Consider the following 19,313-nt stretch of genomic DNA (forward strand, 5'->3'; position numbering starts at 1 on the left):
GAGACAAATATCCAGAATGATCCACAGGACAGAGCAGAGTGATGGGTATTTTATGGGTATGTTTTCTCTGTCAAAGATCACGAGCCACAGTTTGCTGCCTTTGGCATTAATCCCCAGTGATCTTGTTGGCTCCAAAGGAACTATTTCTGAGATTCCCGTGTGCAATCGAGAACAGAAACTGAGCCAGACACAAAGGACATAAAATCAGTTCCATGATTCAGAGCTGGTGTGACAGAGATGACAGTGCATTTTGAGGTGGCAGTAGAATAAATGGATGAGCCTCTAGGGATTGTCTACCTTGGAATGTTATCATGTTGGGCTGGGAGGCACCAGGCTGACTAATGCAAGTAGGTCTCAGCCCACTGCAAACCACCTTGTTCTTCTCGTGTCTTCTCATGACATCTTTACATCCACATCCATTTCCCATCTTCTGCCATTGAAACCTCCCAAGAGCCACGTGCTGTCTGAAACATTTTCAGTGTGAGCTTTAGAGTTATAACATTGGTTGGAGAGATGATGTTTTCCTCCAGCAAACATCCCTGAGGAAATTTTGCTGGTCAAAGTCCCACTGGAAACCATAGGCTTGAAGTGTATCCTATAGAATTTGATGGAATTCAGATGAAATCCAAAATAAAGCTCTGCAGATCTTGCTAGAGGGTATCCACAGTGCTTTTAAAGTGAGAAAGTCAGCTCAAGAAACACAGAGTAGCTGCAGTTTCTTCTGTTGAACCCTCTTTGGGGGACCTGCTCAGCAGGACCTGACCTGCAGAAGCTCAGCCCAGCACGAAGGGATGCTGGTGGTGTCTCTGTTGGCCAACATCCATTCTCCATCTCCTCTTGTGTTCTTCTTACTCCAGCATGAACAGTGGCATTTTTCTGCAGGAATCTACCTTTTTAGTTGCCTGATAATGATGCTCTAGATCCCCCTCTGGTTCTTGGGTTTCTTGCAGTGATCTCTTTGGGCTGCACTGCTCAGAGGAGTGGTGGAAGCACTGGTTGAAAACATACCATAGAATCATCATAGAAGATTTGAGTTGGAAAGAACTTTAAATATCATCTTATTCCAACCCCCTGCCATGGGCAGGGTCACCTTCCACCAGACCAGGTTGCTCCAAGCCCCAGTCAACCTGGCCTTGGACACTTCCAGGGATGGGGCATCCACAGCTTCTCTGGACAACTTGTTCCGGTGCCTCATCACCCTCACAGTAAAGAACTTTTTTCTAATATCTAATCTACAGCTACTCTCTGTTGATGTGAAGCCATTCCCCCTGTTCTGTCACTCCAGGCCCTTGGAAATAGCCTCTCTCCATCTTTCTTGTAGGTCACCCCAAAGCTTCTCTTTTCCAGACTGAACAATCCCAACTCTCCCAACCTTTCCTCCCAGCAGAGCTGCTCCATCCCTCTGATCATCTTGATGCCTCCTCTGGACTCTCTCCAGCAGCTCCATGTCCTTCCTGTGCTGTTGTTCCCCAGGGCTGGAGCAGCTCTGCAGGGGGGTCTCACCTGAGGGGACAGAGGGGCAGAATCCCCTCTGTGGGATCAGCCCAGGGCACGGGGGGTTCTGGATGCTGGGTCAGGTCCAGCCTCTCCCCCACCAGCACCCCCAAGTCCTTCTCTCCAGGGCTCTCCACCTGCTCATCCCAGCCTGGATTGATACCAGGGTTGGGTGCAGCACCAGCACTTGGTCTTGTTAAACCACGCGAGATTCCCACGTCTGCACCCAGTCCAGGGCTGTTGGACCCCTGCACGTTCCTGCAGGAAGGTCAGGACACTTGATATGTTGATGGAAAAGCTGCAGTGAACAACCCCACATATTTCTCAGAGGACATTTAGACTTGTTTTACTGGACATCCAGCCTGGGTGTTATTTTCTGTGGGACTGCTCTGCAGTCCCCACACAGACAGAGGTCGTATTTAATCAGAGGCTGGAGGAAGTACTCAGTAATTCCTCTCCTACCACGTCCTTTCCTGCTGTAGTTTATCCACTTCAGACTCCCCAGACAGCCTCTTGAGAGAGTGGTTCAATTTGATTTCAAGATGCTGGAAATAAGCTGAAGTGAATGTGCATTGACAATAGTTTTCTGGTTTAGTTTTTTTTTCCTGGGAGATGGTATATTTATTCCAGTCACTTTTATATATATATATTTTTGTTTTGTTTTGTTTTTTTGTTTGTTTTTTTTTAATTCCTTTTTCTATGTCTGTTATGGCTGACTTCCATTTCTTTCCTACTCTCGAGTCTCAGCAGGAAGGACAACAATTGGTGGCCTGGGAAATATAAACCCCAAAGCCAGTGAGTTATGTTTGCACATCTGGAATTGGGGGTTGATTCTGCACCACTGGGCTGGGAGGTGCTGGGACTGACAGGACAGCAAACATTTGTCCTTTTGTAGTGACTGACCAAGGAGGAGTTAAAATAGACCTTAGATCAGATTTTAGACTCAGATTTGATGTTGTGAGCAAGATCTGGTCAGCTCAAGGGCTTCAAAGGATGCTGTTAGAACATGGAAGCAACTAAGCATTGGGGAAATCCCTTTTCCATGTCATGGCTCATCTTGACCTTGAACAGATACCAGTATGATCCTTGGCATCTGATATTTGATAAGTCTTTTGAAGCCTTGTTACCATCACCTACAGCAGCTTTGGAAAGCCTTGGTATATAATGTCACAGAAATATCAGAAACCTCTTCTAAAATAACTTGCCTAGGGCCAGTAGGGGTTGGATGATTCAATACAGAAGCTTCCTGGTTATAAACTGTGCATTTGTAAAAGACTTTTAGTAAGTTTTTTTGCCTGGCAGTTGCATTTACTTTGCATTGGCTGGTACATTAGGAAACCTCTAGTCTGCACATGAAAACCCTTTGAAAATCATTGCTCCCTCAGAGTGTGGTAATAAGCAAGAAAGTGGACACTCTGTGAAGGTCTATATGTATAATTTTTCTTCAGTTTTGATTAGTTTGCAGAGGTAAACAAGGTTTCTGGTTCTGAGATTACAGAGTCATCTTGAATTTGCTCCCTGGAATTTTTTGCTAGGTGTGAATTTGTGGCATAGGTGATCTTAGGGAGCTCTGTCACGGCGAGGGAATCATTTCACCAGGGGAAGGGGAGGAATGACATGTGAGAAAACGAGGGTGAGCCTCCTAATTCCACCTGCCAGAGGTCTGATTTGGATGGAAGTGCTTGGGAAATGCAGGAGGGGTTCACTTGTGAGGCCCAATCTGTCGGGTTGGGGTTGTATGATGAACTTTAGGTGGAATTCATGTGCTATTAGGAAAGTTATGCAGAGCTGGTGTCCAATCCTGTGGGTCTGGGAAACCTTTGGCCAGATGGGAGTTAAGAATCAAGTCCAGACCTCGGGACTGAGTGCCTCCACTATGGTCTTGGACCTCATCCTTGGTTTCTTTTCCCTAAGTTTAATGAAAATTGAAGTAATATTCTCTCCTGGTGGCCTCTCACCTGGGAACTTGGTGATGCAGAGACTCTTGTGTGGCTCCCCCCTTCCTCCCTGTCCCCTCTGCAATTGTAATACCAACTACAGTAACCAAATATTCTTAATTAGCCTCTAACAGGCTTTATTTAGACCAGGGACAGCTTCCTTCCTTGTAAATTTTTTTTTTTCAACCAAGTTTCTTTTTTTTTCCTTCTAATTTTTGTACAAATTTAATGCAAAAAAAAAAAAAAATGTAGCCTATGAACACCCCCCTGTAAAATTAACTCACATTCTGGTCCAAGAGTAGCAGCCTCTTCCTTGCTGTGTAGATCATTTTCTATACTGCCTATATTTTCCCTTCCTTCTTTGCTACAATTTTTTTTTTTTTTGGACAGCAAAATTTCTGGACAAAACAGTCATTTTGTGCCAGCAATGAACAAAATCTTTCATTCCATTAAACTGTAGCCCAGGATTACAGCCACTTATTTCGAGAATAACATTTTTTAGGGGGGGAAAAAAAAGATTCTGATCCATTTTATTTTGTCCTTCAGTATTTAAAAGTGGTAGGTGTGCACACTGCATGTCGAGTGGGCTCAGGAAACATCATAAATGTTTTGAGATGACTGTTGCTTTGCCAGGTACCAAAGATACCTCTTTATTAGAGCTCAGTTGTTATAAGGAACAATATGTAGAAATACAGAGATAACTGCCCTTGTGGGTAGAAAAAAGGGCAAAGTGAAGGAAAGACTATTTTAGCTATTTAGTTAGAAAATACTTTCCTTCGTCTCCCTCCTCAAATAGTTGATTTTTTGGCAAAAATAGCACCCAGCATGTTTTGACTGAAATGGAAATATTTCAGTCTGGAGGGAAGTTATTGCGATACCTCCTGGGAACTGCTGTTTGGAAACGTGGTGTCTCCAACCTGTTGCCTCTCCAGAGTGACTCCCAGCTCCTGCGATGTCCCACAGAACACCACTGATGGCCACAGAGGCTGTTGTGTTCCCCGGAAAAGGAATGAAAGGAATTTGGTTCCCAGTGTGCAAGGAGAGAGTGGGATCCTGACTCCACCTGTGCTCCGGCACTTGGGACAAAGATATCCCTCTTCCAGGCAGCTTCTCTATGGAAAGAAAGCAGTTGAGGTTCAGCTTGGACATGAGGAAGAATTTCTTCACTGGAAGGGTGGTCAGGCATTGGAAGGGGCTGGAAGTGGAGGAGTCTCCATCTCTGGAGGTGTTTAAGGAATGACTGGACGTGGCACTCAGTGCCCTGGGCTGGTTGAGGTGGAGATCACTCACAGGTTGGACTTGATGACCTTGAAGTCTGACCTCAGTGATTCTGTGAAAATGTATTTTCATCAAGGAAGAAGCAGTTGGGTTGTTATTTTTTCTCCCCTCTCAGCTCTCTGTTGAAAAAGTGTTGATTTAGGTGAGAAGCATCTGGGATGGGGATGGTTTCTTACTGTTTGTGTGGTGCTTTGCCCAGTGAGGGTCTGATGCTGACGGGGTCCCTCTGAGCTGCTGTGAGAATTTATGGTTTACCATGCAGATCTAATACCACATGGCAAAGAGACATCCAATTCTTCCCCCCCTGAAGCAGGGAGGGACTGTGAAAGCAGTCATCTCTACATCCTCCAAAAAACCCACAGAGAACCTGATGTGGCATCATGCCATGGCATGTCCTTTCTTGTCCTCCACTGTACCTCACTGGTGGAAAAAATAGGGCTCTGTCATTTCTTTGAGAATTGGATGTTGGAGTGTTGGAGCTGAGGAAGAAGGAACCAGCCAATCCATGCAGCACCTCATTAGGGGGTAGAGTTAAGGCCACGCTCCACGTGTCACCTCCTTGTGGGTTCTCTCCTTAGATGGGAAAGGTGGGGATGCAGCTTTGGGGTGTCGTGTTGGTGCTGTTCCCACGAGGATTGCTGTGTGAAGGTGGAGTGTGACAGGAACAGGCAGCTCAAAGCCATAACCTGGGAGATCCCCTGGAACCCAGAAGGTTTGAGGGTCACCTGTGAGGTTTGATGGCCATGGCTGTTGACCTTCCTGAGAAGCCACCAAAGCTGCCCTCCAGCAAGAGCTCCTGGGGTGGAGATTTAAATGCTGGGTGTCCACAGGCCCTCTGAAGCCCACCCATGCCCTGGCATCCATTGTTGTCTTGTGTATCCAAGGGATAAGTCTCTGCTTCCTCCCAGTCCATCTCTCTTTTGTTCCTCATTCACAGCCTGGACTTGAGTTCTGGGAAAAAACTGCCTGACCAGCCAGGCCAAGTGGGTGGGAAGCCACGCTCCTGCTGGGAGGAGCTGCTGGGCTTCCAGGGGATGATACCCCACCTTTGGAATAGGCTTTCCTTGGCAAGCCACCAGTGCCCGGGGTTTGGAAAGCTTCCATGGCACAATGAGAGACACATTTCTTTGGTTTTGAGCTCCTGGGTGAGTTTCCCCTCCATTACAGCTCAGTTGCTGATGTTTCTGGCAGCCACCACAGCAGTGGTTTGGATGAAAGCTCCCCGCTGTGAGTAGGTTTATATAATTGCTATTGTTAAATTTTGTAAATAAGTTCTGAACTCTACAGCGATAGGTCCTCTCTAAGGGGTGTCATCAGAAATTCGGGGCTCTTCCTCCTCCTCGTGTAACTGGCCAGGTGAGCCAGGTGATGGGATTTAAGGATATGTCCTTGCTCCAGCACAATGATTTTGGGCAGGTGGGTAGGGTACCTCACAGTCAGCTTGGCCCAATGGTTACAGCCTCAAAGAAGAAACCTTGTGCTGGAATGTGGGCTCTGGTTTGTGGCTGCTCTGAGCCAGGTGACACTTTGGGATCTGCTGCTGTGCTGCCTGATCTTTATGCTTTTTTGTGAGTCTTTGTGTTCAGGGAATACCCAGCTGTTTTAGAGACAGCCCAGGAGGAGGCTTGTACCTCTCCTGAAGGCTCTGAAACCCCCTACTCAGCTTCAGTTCTTCCCCCTGCAGAGCAAGAATAATCTTGTCCAGCCACATTGTTTATGTGCTTGGAGAAATGTCTCCAAAACACACTGTAGGGTCTCGTAGAAGAGAGGATTTCCAGCCAGCGTTGACAAAGTATCCCTGCTTTAAACCAGAGCTCAGAGCAAAGGAACAATCCAGACTTGCCATTAGGACTCACCCTGCCAGCCTGGCTCTGCTGAGGCTGTGGCTCTGCTGTGCATCAAGTCTTGGTGATTTATTTATTCCCCTTTTCCGAGCACTCTGGAGTGGAGTTTGTTCTGTGGTCCAGGGATCCCCCATCCAGGACAACAAAGCTGAGAGACCCTGGGGGAAAGGAATGGGGACAACTACCATAAGGGAAAAAAAAAATAGGCCTAAATATTTAATCCATCTCCGGGTCGACTTGGCAGAAATGAGGTTTTTATTTACATGCATGTGCACATCCACATATACATTATAAACAGTGTGGAGTTTCTAAATCCTGTAATATGCAAATATAAATCTTGTGTGTTTCTGCTATAACTGCATATATCTATTTCAAGCATGGATGTAAAATAGCAGTTGTGGTGGAAGAGGCACAAATCTAAAGGGAGAGGTACTAAAAGGGAAGGGAATAACAAGTGCTGTGTGGATAAAGTGTGACGGGGCTGCAGTCTCCTGAGAGGGATGTTTGTTTCCCTGAAAGCCTGAACAATCACCGTGACACTAATGTGCTGCCTTCATTTATTAATCCACTGATCTATTTATTAATTGATTGCTTTTCCTGACTTGTTTTTATTTTCCATTTCTTTGCTTTTAGTAAAGAGTACCCGGTTGTCCCCAGGAGCACAGTGAGACAAAAAGTGTCCTCGAATCACAGCCCGTTCAGTGGCGAGACCAGGGTCCTTTCTGCCTCCTCCAACCTGGGCTCCCAGTACCAGTGTGAGAACGGGGTGTCCAGCACCTCCCAGGACCTGCTACCGCCTGCCAACCCCTACCCGATCTCCCAGGAGCACAGCCAGATCTACCACTGCACCAAGAGAAAAGGTCAGGCCTTGGCTGCTCCCTGCTCTGTGCTTTCCCCCTCCTGACGTGACTGTCAGCCTCGTTTCCTGATCCTTGTCCCAGCCTGCTTTACAGGGATACTTGGGGATGAGTGAGGGATGAGCATTGTGTGCTGGAGGTGGGCTGGGGGACTCCCCTCACCCTCATTAGCCTAAAATCCCATCTCCACTGCTGGGCTGGGAGCTGGGCCGGGCTCTCTGGAGGGGTGGCAGTGCCTTTCACCCACGGTGAATCCACATTTTGGAAAGATAGCTGGTGCCAGAGATAAAGATGACTTATCTGCCTCCATAGCCCCTCAGACAGGGTTAATCTCCAAGTGGAGATGCCTTGACACTTTGCATTTTGCACAGTTTTCAGCTCGGGGTCTCACAGCTGGGAGAGAGTTTTCAGTCTGCAGAAAGCAATTCCACTCAAACGCTCATTCTAATGAATGGTGCCTGGGATTGAAAATCATGATATCCATGTTCCTTCCCCTCTGGTGCGACTGACCTGCTTTGACAGAGCTGGAGGGATCAAACTGTGAGGGCTTTACACTCACTGCTCAGCTCGTCCTGGCGTGAAGAGCCCCGTGATAGTGACGGGGTAATTGTTTTGGGCAGGAGCCAGTGGTTTGTGTTCTCTCCCTCCCTCTCCCAAAGCCATGGGAATGCTCAGATGCACAAACTCTTGCAGGGCTCAGGTAGCAAAAGCCTCAGATCAGCTCTACTCCAGGTACTCTGAAGAAAATAGGGAATTTCCAGGGCTGAATGCAACAAGGAGTGACAGGACGTGGTTACTGCTGACCCCTATTCCCTTTTCTCAGGATTTAGTCTACGTTGCACTGGGAAAGCTCACAGAAGTCAGCAAGTACCATGGCATTTGAGTGCACCAAGAATTTCTCCAGCCTGGTAGCCTCTCCCCACAGCAGATCCCCTCCTGCTTCCCTGCACGGTCCTATCAGTCAGACACATGTCATTATTTTTAGTAACGTAACCCTGGGGCACGGGGATGTGCAGACACACAGTCTAAGGTAGGGGATGCTGGGAAGTGCTGGCAGAGGAGGCAGGAGGGCAGTGGAAATCTCCCTCCTGTCCTTGGTGAATCTCCTGAATGTTGTAGGGGCACGTGTGCTGTGTGCAGGTTTCTATGTAAAAGTATAGAAGTTGAGACATTCTGGGGTTTTCCTGAGTCTGAGCTAAACAGTGGAAAACAGAGGTGTCATTTTCTGCCCCCTCCAGTTGACCAGGTGACACTTGTGGTCACACAGAGTGTGTTGGAGCTGGGATTGGAAATGGTGATGCTAGACTTGAGCTAGATGTAAGGTAGGGAATAAGGAGAAGCAGAACGTCCCCTAGGTCAGAGATGGGGTGTGTGACCTGTCTTACCCCTCTAGTGATGGATATGAGGTGCTGGGACACAACTGGGCTGCTGCAAAACCCCGCTGCTCATGATGGAAAGTCCCACTCATCCCTGGCATCCCTCAGCCTGTGATCCATCCCCGGCGCTCCTTTGCCCTGGGAGCTGAGCTTTCACCGCCCCTCTTCCCCTCTGCAAACCCTAACCAAAACAAGCTGCCCCGAACGGCAACAAACCCTTTGGACAATCTCCGAGCGCTGCGTGTCCCCGCACCGCAGGGCAATTCATCATTCGCCTCCGCATTGTGACGCGATAAGGAATCAACAGAGGTTTCCTTCCAGTTTTGGGATTCCCGCTAAGTGGTGTCTCCATGGGTGGTTTCCCTCAATCCCCCAATTATCTCACTTCCTCTTATTGTCACAGAAGAGGCGACTATCTGCCCCGTAATAAGCTCCCCGGCCCCTTTTGGCCCTTGCGAAAGTGCAGGAGACCGGCGAAGGGAGCCCTTGTCTGCGCGGCCGATGGCCCATCAGCCCCCTCATTATCTCCGCGATGCCTTGAGTGGCACAAGCAGTTAAGGGCCTTTTATCAAAGCCGCCAAACGCTTTAATCAAAGAGAAGCAGCGTCCTGTCCGATACCACCGGCTTCTTCCGCGGAGCTGTTCGTCTCGGCAGCCCGAGTCTCTCCTTTCCTCCCTGCGCCTTTTTTTTTTCCCCCCTCCCTGCCCCGTGCATCCAGTAAATCGAAAACAGCCACCAGGGCTTAAAGAAAAGAAACACAAAGTTAATGGGAAACAGAGAGTCGGAGTAAGCTGCCAAGCAGCTCTTTGCGAAGTGAAATTAATTAAAAAAAAAAGAAAAAAAAAAGTCACTCGAGATGAGCAATTCTGTTTGGATAAATCAGAACGTGATCCAAGGTTTCATCTCCGACTCTGACTGAGCGTGGCACTTCCTTCTAGCACCGAGCAAGGATCTTTGTTGGAGCTGGGGAAATAACCCTACATGTAATCTTCCTCTTTTTCTCCCTTTCCAGGCTCTCGTTTCTGAGCTTTCCCACATAGTTTTCATACAGTTCTGCATAACTCCTACCAAGCCTCAACATCTAAGAAAACCTGAAAACAAAAGAATATTTCCTCCTATTACCCCTCTCTCCATTTTCTGGACTGGAAATCTTATTGATTTTGTTGGATTATCCGTTCCCCAAACACTGACTCCTCCTCAGTCAGGAGGAGTTTAGGATTTATCTCAAGCGGATTATTTCCTTTTTGCAGGACAGTGGTTATGGATAAATGCTCTCAGAGGCAAAGGGCAATTCAGCTGGGTTTGAGACCAGCTGGTGTCTACATCTTCAGTAGTAAATTCCACCACTGTTTTCCAAGAGAGTCTCTCCTTGGAGTTCCTTCCGTCTTGGACATCTCATGAGGTTTCTCCATATCCTTTTCAGTTGGGGTCAGGCCTCAGTTTAGGCTCAGTTAGGAACAGGTCTGTGTCCAAGCAACTCAAAGGAACCCTATTCAACTTCTGCTTCCTTGGTGACCTCAGACAAGGACTGTGCTCTGTGGTTGACAGTGTTGTTTTTAGCTGTCAAGTCAAGATGGATTCACTGTGGAGATCTGATATGGGGCTACATTAGGGGAGAGCAGCAGGGCTGTGAGGGGGTGTTATCTCTGAAGGCTCCTCTGGTTCAGGGAGGTGATGCTCTCCTGGGTGAGGAAGGAAGGAAGGACACATCCCAGAGCTCCAAATCTGGCGATTACTGCTGTGCAGGTGGGAGTGCAGGGTCACAACATTGGGAATGACCCCGGTGTGCTGCAACAGGGTCGCTGCTCCAGGTACAGGGAAGGGGGAGAATCATCCTGTGTTGTATCCCAGCTCCACGCTGAGATTGCTTATGGCACTGGGTTAACTCTAGACCTCTGTCTTACCAAGGAGTGGCGTCAGTTCTTGATGTGGATTTTCAGGCTGCAACAAAGACCAGTTAGAGCCTTGTCTTTCTCCTAGTTGTTCTCCACCTCTCCCTCTCTCATTGTTGTGCTCGGTGGAGCCCCAAAAGACTTCCCAGCAGGCAGCTTGCTTTGTGTCTTTCATTTAGCCCCACATCCCAGTTAGGGTGTTGGGGCTTGTTTTCCCTTGTATTATCCTCTCCCTCAGATTTCCTGTGGATTAAATAGTCATCCCTCTAAACCTCTGCTCCCTCCCAGCCTTACACAATCTCAACCACTTGGCAGATTTCTGGGATGCTTGTGATGCTGGACAGGAGGCAACTGGAACAGCCTCTCCCCGGGGAGGTTATAAAAGTTGTCATGTTGGCATTCTGAGGGAGAAGAGGGATGTGGCAGAATCCACCAGCTCCAACCAGCAAGGACTGTATCCTTCAGCCACCTAACCTGGACAGGACACCATGGGGAAGAATATATCTTTCCCCTCCTTCCTGCTTGATGAGGCTGGTGGAGGTCCAGCAATGCCTTTCCTCCTCCTCCTCCTCCTCCTCCTCAAGAACAGGCACCATTAGTGTGGACAGACCTCTTTGTTGACTGAACTGATTTTTCCCACGTCCCACCCAGTTTTTCTTTCACTCAAAGAATCTGTAGGACAAAATCCAGGTGTGGGGTGTCTTCTTGGAGGACGTGCTGCTCATCCAGACGATGTTTGGAGATGCAATGAACTGCTGCAGCTGGAGCTGCTGTGGCTTGGATAGATGCAGTGGAGCCCAGAGCAAGGTGCCTGCTGGGGCAAAAGGAGCCTGCCTGTGTGGTGAGGGGATATTCAGGGGGCTGGTGGGCACCCAGCTTTTGCTGTGTGGCACTGTAGCTCCAGCAGCTTTGTATCCCTCTCATGAGGAAAGGCTGAGGGAGCTGGGCCTGTTCAGTCTTGAGAGGAGATGGTTGAGAGGGACCTCATCATGTCTGTCAGTGTCTGCAGGGAGGGGTCAGGGGATGGACCAGGCTCTGCTTGAGAGGATGGGGGTCAGCAATGGGACAAGAGGAGCAGGCAGGAACTGATGCCCAGGAAGTTCCACCTGAACATGAGGAAGAAATTATTCACTGTGCAGTGACCGAGCACTGGAACAGATTGCTCAGAGAGGACGTGGAGTGTCCCTCACTGGAGATGTTCCAGGACTGTCTGGATGCAATCCTGTGCCATTCTCCCTCACTGGAGAGCTTCCAGGACTGTCTGGGTGCAGTCCTGTGCCATGTGCTCTGGGATGACCCTGCTGGAGCAGGGAGGTGGGACCAGAGAACCCACTGTGGTGCCTTCCAACCTGACCCCTCCTGTGACCCTGTGATCTCACCCTCCATCAGAGGTGCCTCCTGTGTCTCAGCAGGCAGTGCTGGCAACTTGCTACCTCTGGAAGAGGTTCCAGCTTTTGATGTTGGATTGTCCTTGCCCTACAACCCTTTGTGTCATGTTACCTGCAATGCAACACATCCATACCACAAATGGTGTGACAGCTGGAGGAACTGGCATGTCTTAGGTTCCATGCCCTAGGATGTACATCTTGTTTGCCACTTAGTGATGTTCACTTTGGTTGAATCTGCCTCTTTTTTTATTTCTTGGACACCCCTTGTCAGCCTTGCACCCTTGCATTGGCTAATCAGGCTCGTGCTAGATCCATGCTAGAATCCAGACTGTGTGGGTGATAATCACCCATTGTGTCTCCCTCACAAAGTTGGGATGAACCTCCTGTAATGCTCTGGAAGCGTGGATAAGCTTTGAAAATTAAAACAGTCACATCCCATTCTCCATTGTCTTCTGTCCTGGGAAAGTTGACTGTCACGAATCAGAAAGGAGCTCTCCTGATTTACACCAAGGGAAGAGGTGGGCCCAGTACACCCTGAAGTCCAGAGACTTTACATGTTTGCATTTCATTCTGGACGGCCCTAATCTTGGAATTGGGAAAATTCCATTTAAAGAGCCATTTGTGTGGTATTTACAACCCAGCTGGAAGTAGTAAATACCGGAAATCTTGGAACTGCTTATGCTCTTGCTCGAGCTCCTTCATTAGATAGATCATCAAATTCCTTGTGAGGGAGCCAGTTTCCAGCCCATTCTGCAGGCTCCGTTTTCCTTGGATCCACTTCGGAGCAGCTTCTCCTTGGCTCTGGCAGCTTCCCCTGCTTGGCAGAACCTTCTGCTTTTTGAGGTTTGTGCAGTGTCGAGGGGCTGGTCACAGGAGCTGATTGCCACCCTTGGCTTCCAAGAACACTGACAGAAGTGGAGGATGGTCAGCACCTCACAGGATGCCCAACACCTCCAAGGGCTCAGTGGCAACTGGAAAAGGACAGTGAATTGCCATCAGGGAACCAACACTGAGAATCAAACCCAGAGCAGGCAGTTAAGCATCTCCCATGTCCTGCTTACACTGATGCAAGGAGGTGAGAGGACCTTCAGGGAGAGGATTATGGCCTTGGGATGGGCTGTCCAGGCTCCAGAACTGGTGGGGATGAATTTAAACTGCAGCCTTCAGCACTGTGTGTGAGATCTGTTTGCCTTGTTCTCCTTTTGCCATTCTCTCACCTGAAGATGGCCCCTTTCCGCCCAAGGTCTGTTCCACACACCGTGAGATGCCCTTTTGCTGCTCTGTGCTGGCTTTGGTCTCCTCTCTGAGGGGTGAGGGGATGATGCCAGGTCACACTGGAGAGCCTGGACCAGTGTAACTCCATCAGCTGGCACCTCTCTGGCCTGCAGGATCCCACCTGATGATGCAGACAGACAGTTCTCCTCTCTCTCTAGCACTTTGAGGTTACATAGATGGGGAAAATCACCAGGAAGAGGGGCCAAAGGGCAGGCAAAAGCTGTTAGGGTAGGATGTAATCCTTTACTAGTGACTACGTCCCATTTGGAGATGGGTACAGGGTCCTTACACATCTTAAAATGTGGACTAATGGTGCCTTTTCCACGTACAACAGCAGCCAGCCTGGCTCTAGAGAGACCAGCTGAGCAACCATGGGAGCTGATAGAGGGCACCAAGAAGGTGTCCACTGAAATTCTGGCTGGTTTTGTTTTCCTCTCTTCACCTGTGATGAATCCTGGAAGCGGCTCTGCCCGGCTGTGCCCTGGCAGGCAGAGAAATGTCTGGGCTAAATGGAAAAAATCAGCAACCTCAGGTTGTAAGTCAGGCAGTTTTATACCACGGAAAAACAGAGTTTGACTGGTTTGTGTTGTATATTTAAAAAAAACACAAATAAAATAAACAGTCAAACCCCAAGCCAATGGTTTCTAATGCCAGCAGAGGGATGCGGTTTGATGCTGAAAACTTTATTAGCAGAACAATGCTGCATTTTACAAGACATTGTTTTTCCACCCTAGTGCTCTTATTACTCAGTGGTGGGTTAGGGATCCAAAACTTTTACACTGGAGCTCGGGCTGCTCTTCCAGATGTACCTCCTGTGAGGGATCAGGGGAGGGGTTAGACCTGTACTTCCAGCTTTTGTCTTTCAGGGCACTACACCCTCCCCACTGCTGCCACATCAAATGGAGCTGACCAGCATTAGAGAGGGTGACACATTTCTGCATCTCCCTGCTTATTGTTTCAGCTGCTTTAAAGATGGGATTGCACTGCTCACTTATTCCATCCTGCTTTCCACCCTGATTTAAAGGGAAGGTAGAGGAGGAAGGTGACTTGGTTATCAGGGCTCTGCATTGTTGGGGTGAACGAGTCAGGTTTTGCTTTTTTTCAGGAAGGAATGAAATAGGATTGTGGTTTTGCACTGAATTTATGGGCAGTGCTGTCACAAAGCCAGAGGACACACAGGGGAATGTCCCCACAGTGTGTACCTCAGTACCTGCTGTTTTCTGGGATTGTTGGACCGAGATGAACAGCAGCAGTTGTTCCAGCTGGACTTGGAAGACACCTGAGCGGGAAAAATGGGTTATTTTACACGTAGAGTGGATGCAGCTTCCAGGAGAACACACATGGCTGTTCACAGCAATAAGAGTGCGTGCATGTGTGTGTTTACAAGACACTAAACCTGCACCTCCCAAAGGTGAGACACCTTGGAGCAGCCTGGCAGCATCCCCTGTGCATCCTGTGGGGCAGATTCTCTTAGTCCTCCTTTTTGTGAAATTGTTGTGTTTTGGTTTTTTTTTCCCTTTGTATTTTGGGGTTGAAAAAAAAAATCGAAAAGGAGAATTTTGTGTGGCATTCTTTCAAATTTTACCCCTGTTACATGGGTGCGGCCTGGAGGGCTTTGACAAAGCGGGATGTTTTTCTGCCTGCACCAGAAATCTTGTTTTTGAAGCAGCAGCAAAGTTAATCCGTGTCAGAACAAGCTCCCCTTCCCTTGCCATGCTGTCCTTAAAATCTCTTGGTGAAGTGCTCGTCCCTGGGAACTTTGCCATCCATTCCAGCAGAGCTGGATTTCATTTGATGACCCTGAGGATGAATAAATAAGTGCACATTCATTTATTCATTTTGCTTCGCCCTGGAGATTTCACCTAAATTGTTTATCTCCTTCCTTCTCTTGGCCCTGGGATGCTGCAGGAAACAAAGGGCTCTGCAAGATGTGCCATGTTGTTTCTAGCTGTGAAATTTACTTTTCTTTTTTGTTCCCCTTGGCTCCAGCACATGGCCCTGTGTGGATTTATGTGCCCAGCTGCCTTGGCACAGCTGAAAACCGGGGTTGAAAAGCTCCAAATCTGATTGTCTCAACTGTGCCATCGCTGCTGCTCTCCTGGAGGGGGGGATTTTTATTGTCATCTCCATTTTCGTGTCTTTTTTTTTTTTTAATCATGAAAATGTGTCACTGTAAAGGCTTTTGGTTAACAGCATCAGCTCTGAGCCTCTCGGGTGGGAGTGGGGACCTCTGTTAGGTCTGCAGGGAGATGTTACTCCTCAGGTCACAGTGCTGGCAGCAGGGAGGAGATGAGGAGCTTGTGGTGTGTGTAGGGGGACATCACCAAGCAAGCTGAGCCTCGGGATCCCTCCAGCATCTTCCCTAATTTTCCTCCCAGAGCTCCTGGCTAACCTCTTCCCCAGTCCAAGCAGGCAGGGCCAAGTGGAAGACTTGGTTTCAGCAGGATTGGTTCAGATCAGTCCCAGGGAAATGAGGGGGATTTACCCCGAGAGGAGTGTCTGGAGCAGGCTGTGTGCTGGGGAAAACGAGGATTGCGGAGAGGGAGGTTCAGCCGAGGGCACGGCATTGTTGGCTACCAGGACTTTTCTGTTCCCAACAGATGAGGAATGTTCCACCACCGAGCACCCCTACAAGAAGCCCTACATGGAAACATCTCCAGCAGACGAGGATCCCTTCTACAGGTCCAGTTACCCCCAGCAGCAGGGACTGAACACGTCGTACAGGACTGAGTCCGCCCAGCGCCAGGCCTGTATGTACGCCAGCTCCGCTCCCCCCACGGACCCCGTGCCCAGCCTGGAGGACATCAGCTGTAACACGTGGCCCAGCGTGCCATCCTACAGCAGTTGCACAGTGTCTGCCATGCAGCCCATGGACAGGTTACCCTACCAGCATTTCTCTGCCCACTTCACCTCGGGGCCGCTCATGCCCCGGCTGGGCAGCGTGGCCAACCACACGTCCCCCCAGATCGGGGACACCCACAGCATGTTCCAGCACCAGACCTCCGTTTCTCACCAGCCCATTGTCCGGCAGTGTGGACCTCAAACTGGCATCCAGTCCCCTCCCAGCAGCCTACAGCCCGCGGAATTCCTGTATTCCCACGGCGTGCCCCGAACCCTCTCGCCCCACCAGTACCACTCCGTGCACGGCGTGGGCATGGTGCCAGAGTGGAGCGAGAACAGCTAACAAGGGAGAAGTGCAAGAGGGCGTCAGCCACGGGAAAACCGAAGGAAACAAACAAACAAAAAAAACCAAACAAAACGGGAAAAGGAAAAAAAAACCAAACAAAACCGAACCAAACCCCTCGTTGATTAAAAAAAAAAAAAAAAAAAAAAAAAAAAGCGAGAATATTTTGCGAGACTCCTTTAACTGAATGTTCACCGCCAGCACTCGAGAGGGACGGACGCTGACTGAAAGCACGGATGAAAACAGGCATCAGCCTCGGTGTGACTTGTCCCCCTCCTCCCCCCCCCCCCCCCCCCCTTTTTTTTTTTCTTTTGTTTCAAAAGAAAAACCAACAGATTGGCACAAAATTCTTCCCCTGCCACGGGCCCACCCAGTTTGTGTTGCTGCCACCGCCAGCCCCGTGCCCTCGTGTCCCCCCCCACCTCCCCGCCCCCGTCCTCCTGCTCTTTTTGTTCTTCAAGGGACACCAAACTCCTGCTGCCTTTCTCACCACGGTCAGAATGCTTGAAAGAAAACAAACTAGGATGTTACCTTTTTTTTTTTTTTTTTTTTTGGTGTTGTTGTTGTCGATGTTTTTTAATAAATAATAATATATATATATTTTTTTTTTTTTTTTTTAAAAAAAAAAAAAAAGGGAAAAAAAAAAAAAAGAAAAAAGACACCGGCCCTTTTTAGGGTGGATTTCGGAGTGGTGTTTCTTTTTTTTTTTCTTTTTTTTTTTTAATTAGTATTATCCTTCTTACTTTCCAACAGAAAGAGGTACTGAGAAGCCACAAATAAAACCCAGTGCCTACCTCACCCAGGCATTGTACCAAGAGTGAAATCCTTCCTTATAAATGTCTCAAAACACGTCTCTGCAGGAACCATCCCCATAAACTCATCTCCTTTCCCACTTGTAATCCTCTCACTCTTCTTTCCTTCCCATCTCCTGCTCTTTCTCCTGGTCCATCAGCTGGTTCTGACGGAAGCACGGGGGTTATTTCCAAGCCTGAAAACATCCAAGGTTTGACTCCTGCTAAATTTCTACTGGAATGTGGAAAGCAAAGCTCTGAGCCAGCTGGGGAGGGTGGGAGGGGGGAGAGGATGCAGGGAAAGGAAAAAGTTTGCTCATAAAAACGATGATGACGCTCGTTTGCAATCCCTGACACTTTCGTTTTGTCCCGTGTTCCTTTTCTTCCTCTCCAAAAAAAAAAAGAAAAAAAAAAAAAAAGAAAAGGGATACCAGACTGGGCATGTGAGATATGACTTAAATGTGTTTAAAAGGGGTAGAAAACGATCATGAGAGGCTGGGAGCGGGGGAGGCAAGAAGAGAAGGAAAAGCAAATGTGTGTAAGTAAAAATGTCTACTGCAGAATTTTTCAGGTGTAAAGTTCCCTGGTCCTATTTATTTATACATGGGAGTTCCAATAACACTGTGTCACAAAGCCAGCAAAGCAGCTCACTCAAAGAGGTTGAAATTTTTATTGAAATGGAAGTTTGCTTTCTTTTCTTCTTTATTTTTTTTTCCCCTCTCTCCAAGCTGTGCACACTCTATCTAATTTACATATATTTTTAATTAAAAGTAATTCTAATTAACAAAAAAAGAGCTGTACCTGTGTGTCAGCCACTGGGAATGTGGGTGTGAATGTGTGGGAATGCTGATATGTGCATGGGAGGGAATATAGACAGGTATCCCCAGCCATGTAGTTAAGGAGAAAAAAATAATGCCTACCTGGATACAATTTCCCATTTTTGTGTGCCAATTTATGTCTAATAAATACCACACACTCTCAACAGCAAGGGACCTGCCCACCTATTTTTAATAATTTTTTGGGGAGTTTGGGGGTAATTTTTCTTGGTTTTTTTTCCCTACATGATGTCCATAATTACATGGTTTTTTATAATCAATAATTACATTTCTTTATATTAATTTCTGCTGCAGCACAGGAGGTACAACATCCCAACAGGGAAGGGGGTGATAGGTTTTTTTCCCTACATGATGCCCATAATTATATTTTTTTTAATAATCAATAATTACATTTATTGATATTAATTTCTGGTGCAGCACAGGAGGTACAACATCCCAACGGGGAAGGGGGTGATGGGCTGAGCTTGAGGTTCCTGTGTTTGGGGCTGTGGGCTTGCCTGCTATGGAACTGCCTGGGTCCCCCAGGTCCTTCCCAGCCATCCTGTCTCCAAGGAATGTGCTCTCCTGGACTCCCTTTCCCAGCAAGGTGGATTTAAAAGTGACCTTGGGAACCCAGGTGGGTGGCACCTGTTGCAGATGAGGTGGGTGGGACATGTTTGGCCCAGGGGAGGTGTGGGGTTGTGTCCCAGCCTCAGCAGAGGAGGGGAGGATGCTGTGGGGATTGGAAACAAGGTGGGATAAATCAGCTCCAGAGAAATAAAGGGATGAGAAGCCCGTCAGATAGGTCTCCTCTGTGTGGCTGGTGAGCCATGGCCACCTCAGGGAGAGCATGGCCAGGTCCTGGGAGGGAAGTGAGGAGGTGTCCCCAGCCTGCCCCACTGGCAGCAGCTCATGTGCATTGTTCTTGGTGGCCTCCTGAGCACCAGAGACCCAGGGACACCTTGTGAAGGCACAGGAGGTGAGCAGGATTGGCAGAGCCCGTTCACAAGGGATGGTCCCACCTTGCTGTTCCATGGCAGGTGGGACCTGGGAGGTGGGATCTTCTGGGGCTATCCCAGCACTGGCTACAAGCCAGCTTTCTTCTTTCGGATGTCTCTGCTTTTACTGTCTTCTGCTTGCAGCAACTGGGTTCCAAAAACCTATAGACAGAACCAGAACGT

The 19,313-nt window shown here is 48.4% G+C and overlaps 1 protein-coding gene across 1 annotated transcript in view; it reads left to right on the top strand.

Moving 5' to 3' along the window:
• Positions 1 to 16,631, top strand: part of TBX5 (T-box 5) — a 39,960-nt gene extending 23,329 nt beyond the window's left edge. The window contains exons 8-9 of the mRNA XM_027661621.1: positions 7,187 to 7,413; positions 15,943 to 16,631. Coding sequence (XP_027517422.1) covers positions 7,187 to 7,413; positions 15,943 to 16,526 — 811 coding nt within the window. The 3' untranslated portion in view covers positions 16,527 to 16,631. The remainder of the gene's footprint in view (positions 1 to 7,186; positions 7,414 to 15,942) is intronic.
• The last annotated feature ends 2,682 nt before the right edge of the window (positions 16,632 to 19,313 follow it).

This window comes from Corapipo altera, unplaced genomic scaffold, assembly GCF_003945725.1.
Source record: "Corapipo altera isolate COAL_440 unplaced genomic scaffold, ASM394572v1 150, whole genome shotgun sequence".
Taxonomy (NCBI): domain Eukaryota; kingdom Metazoa; phylum Chordata; class Aves; order Passeriformes; family Pipridae; genus Corapipo; species Corapipo altera.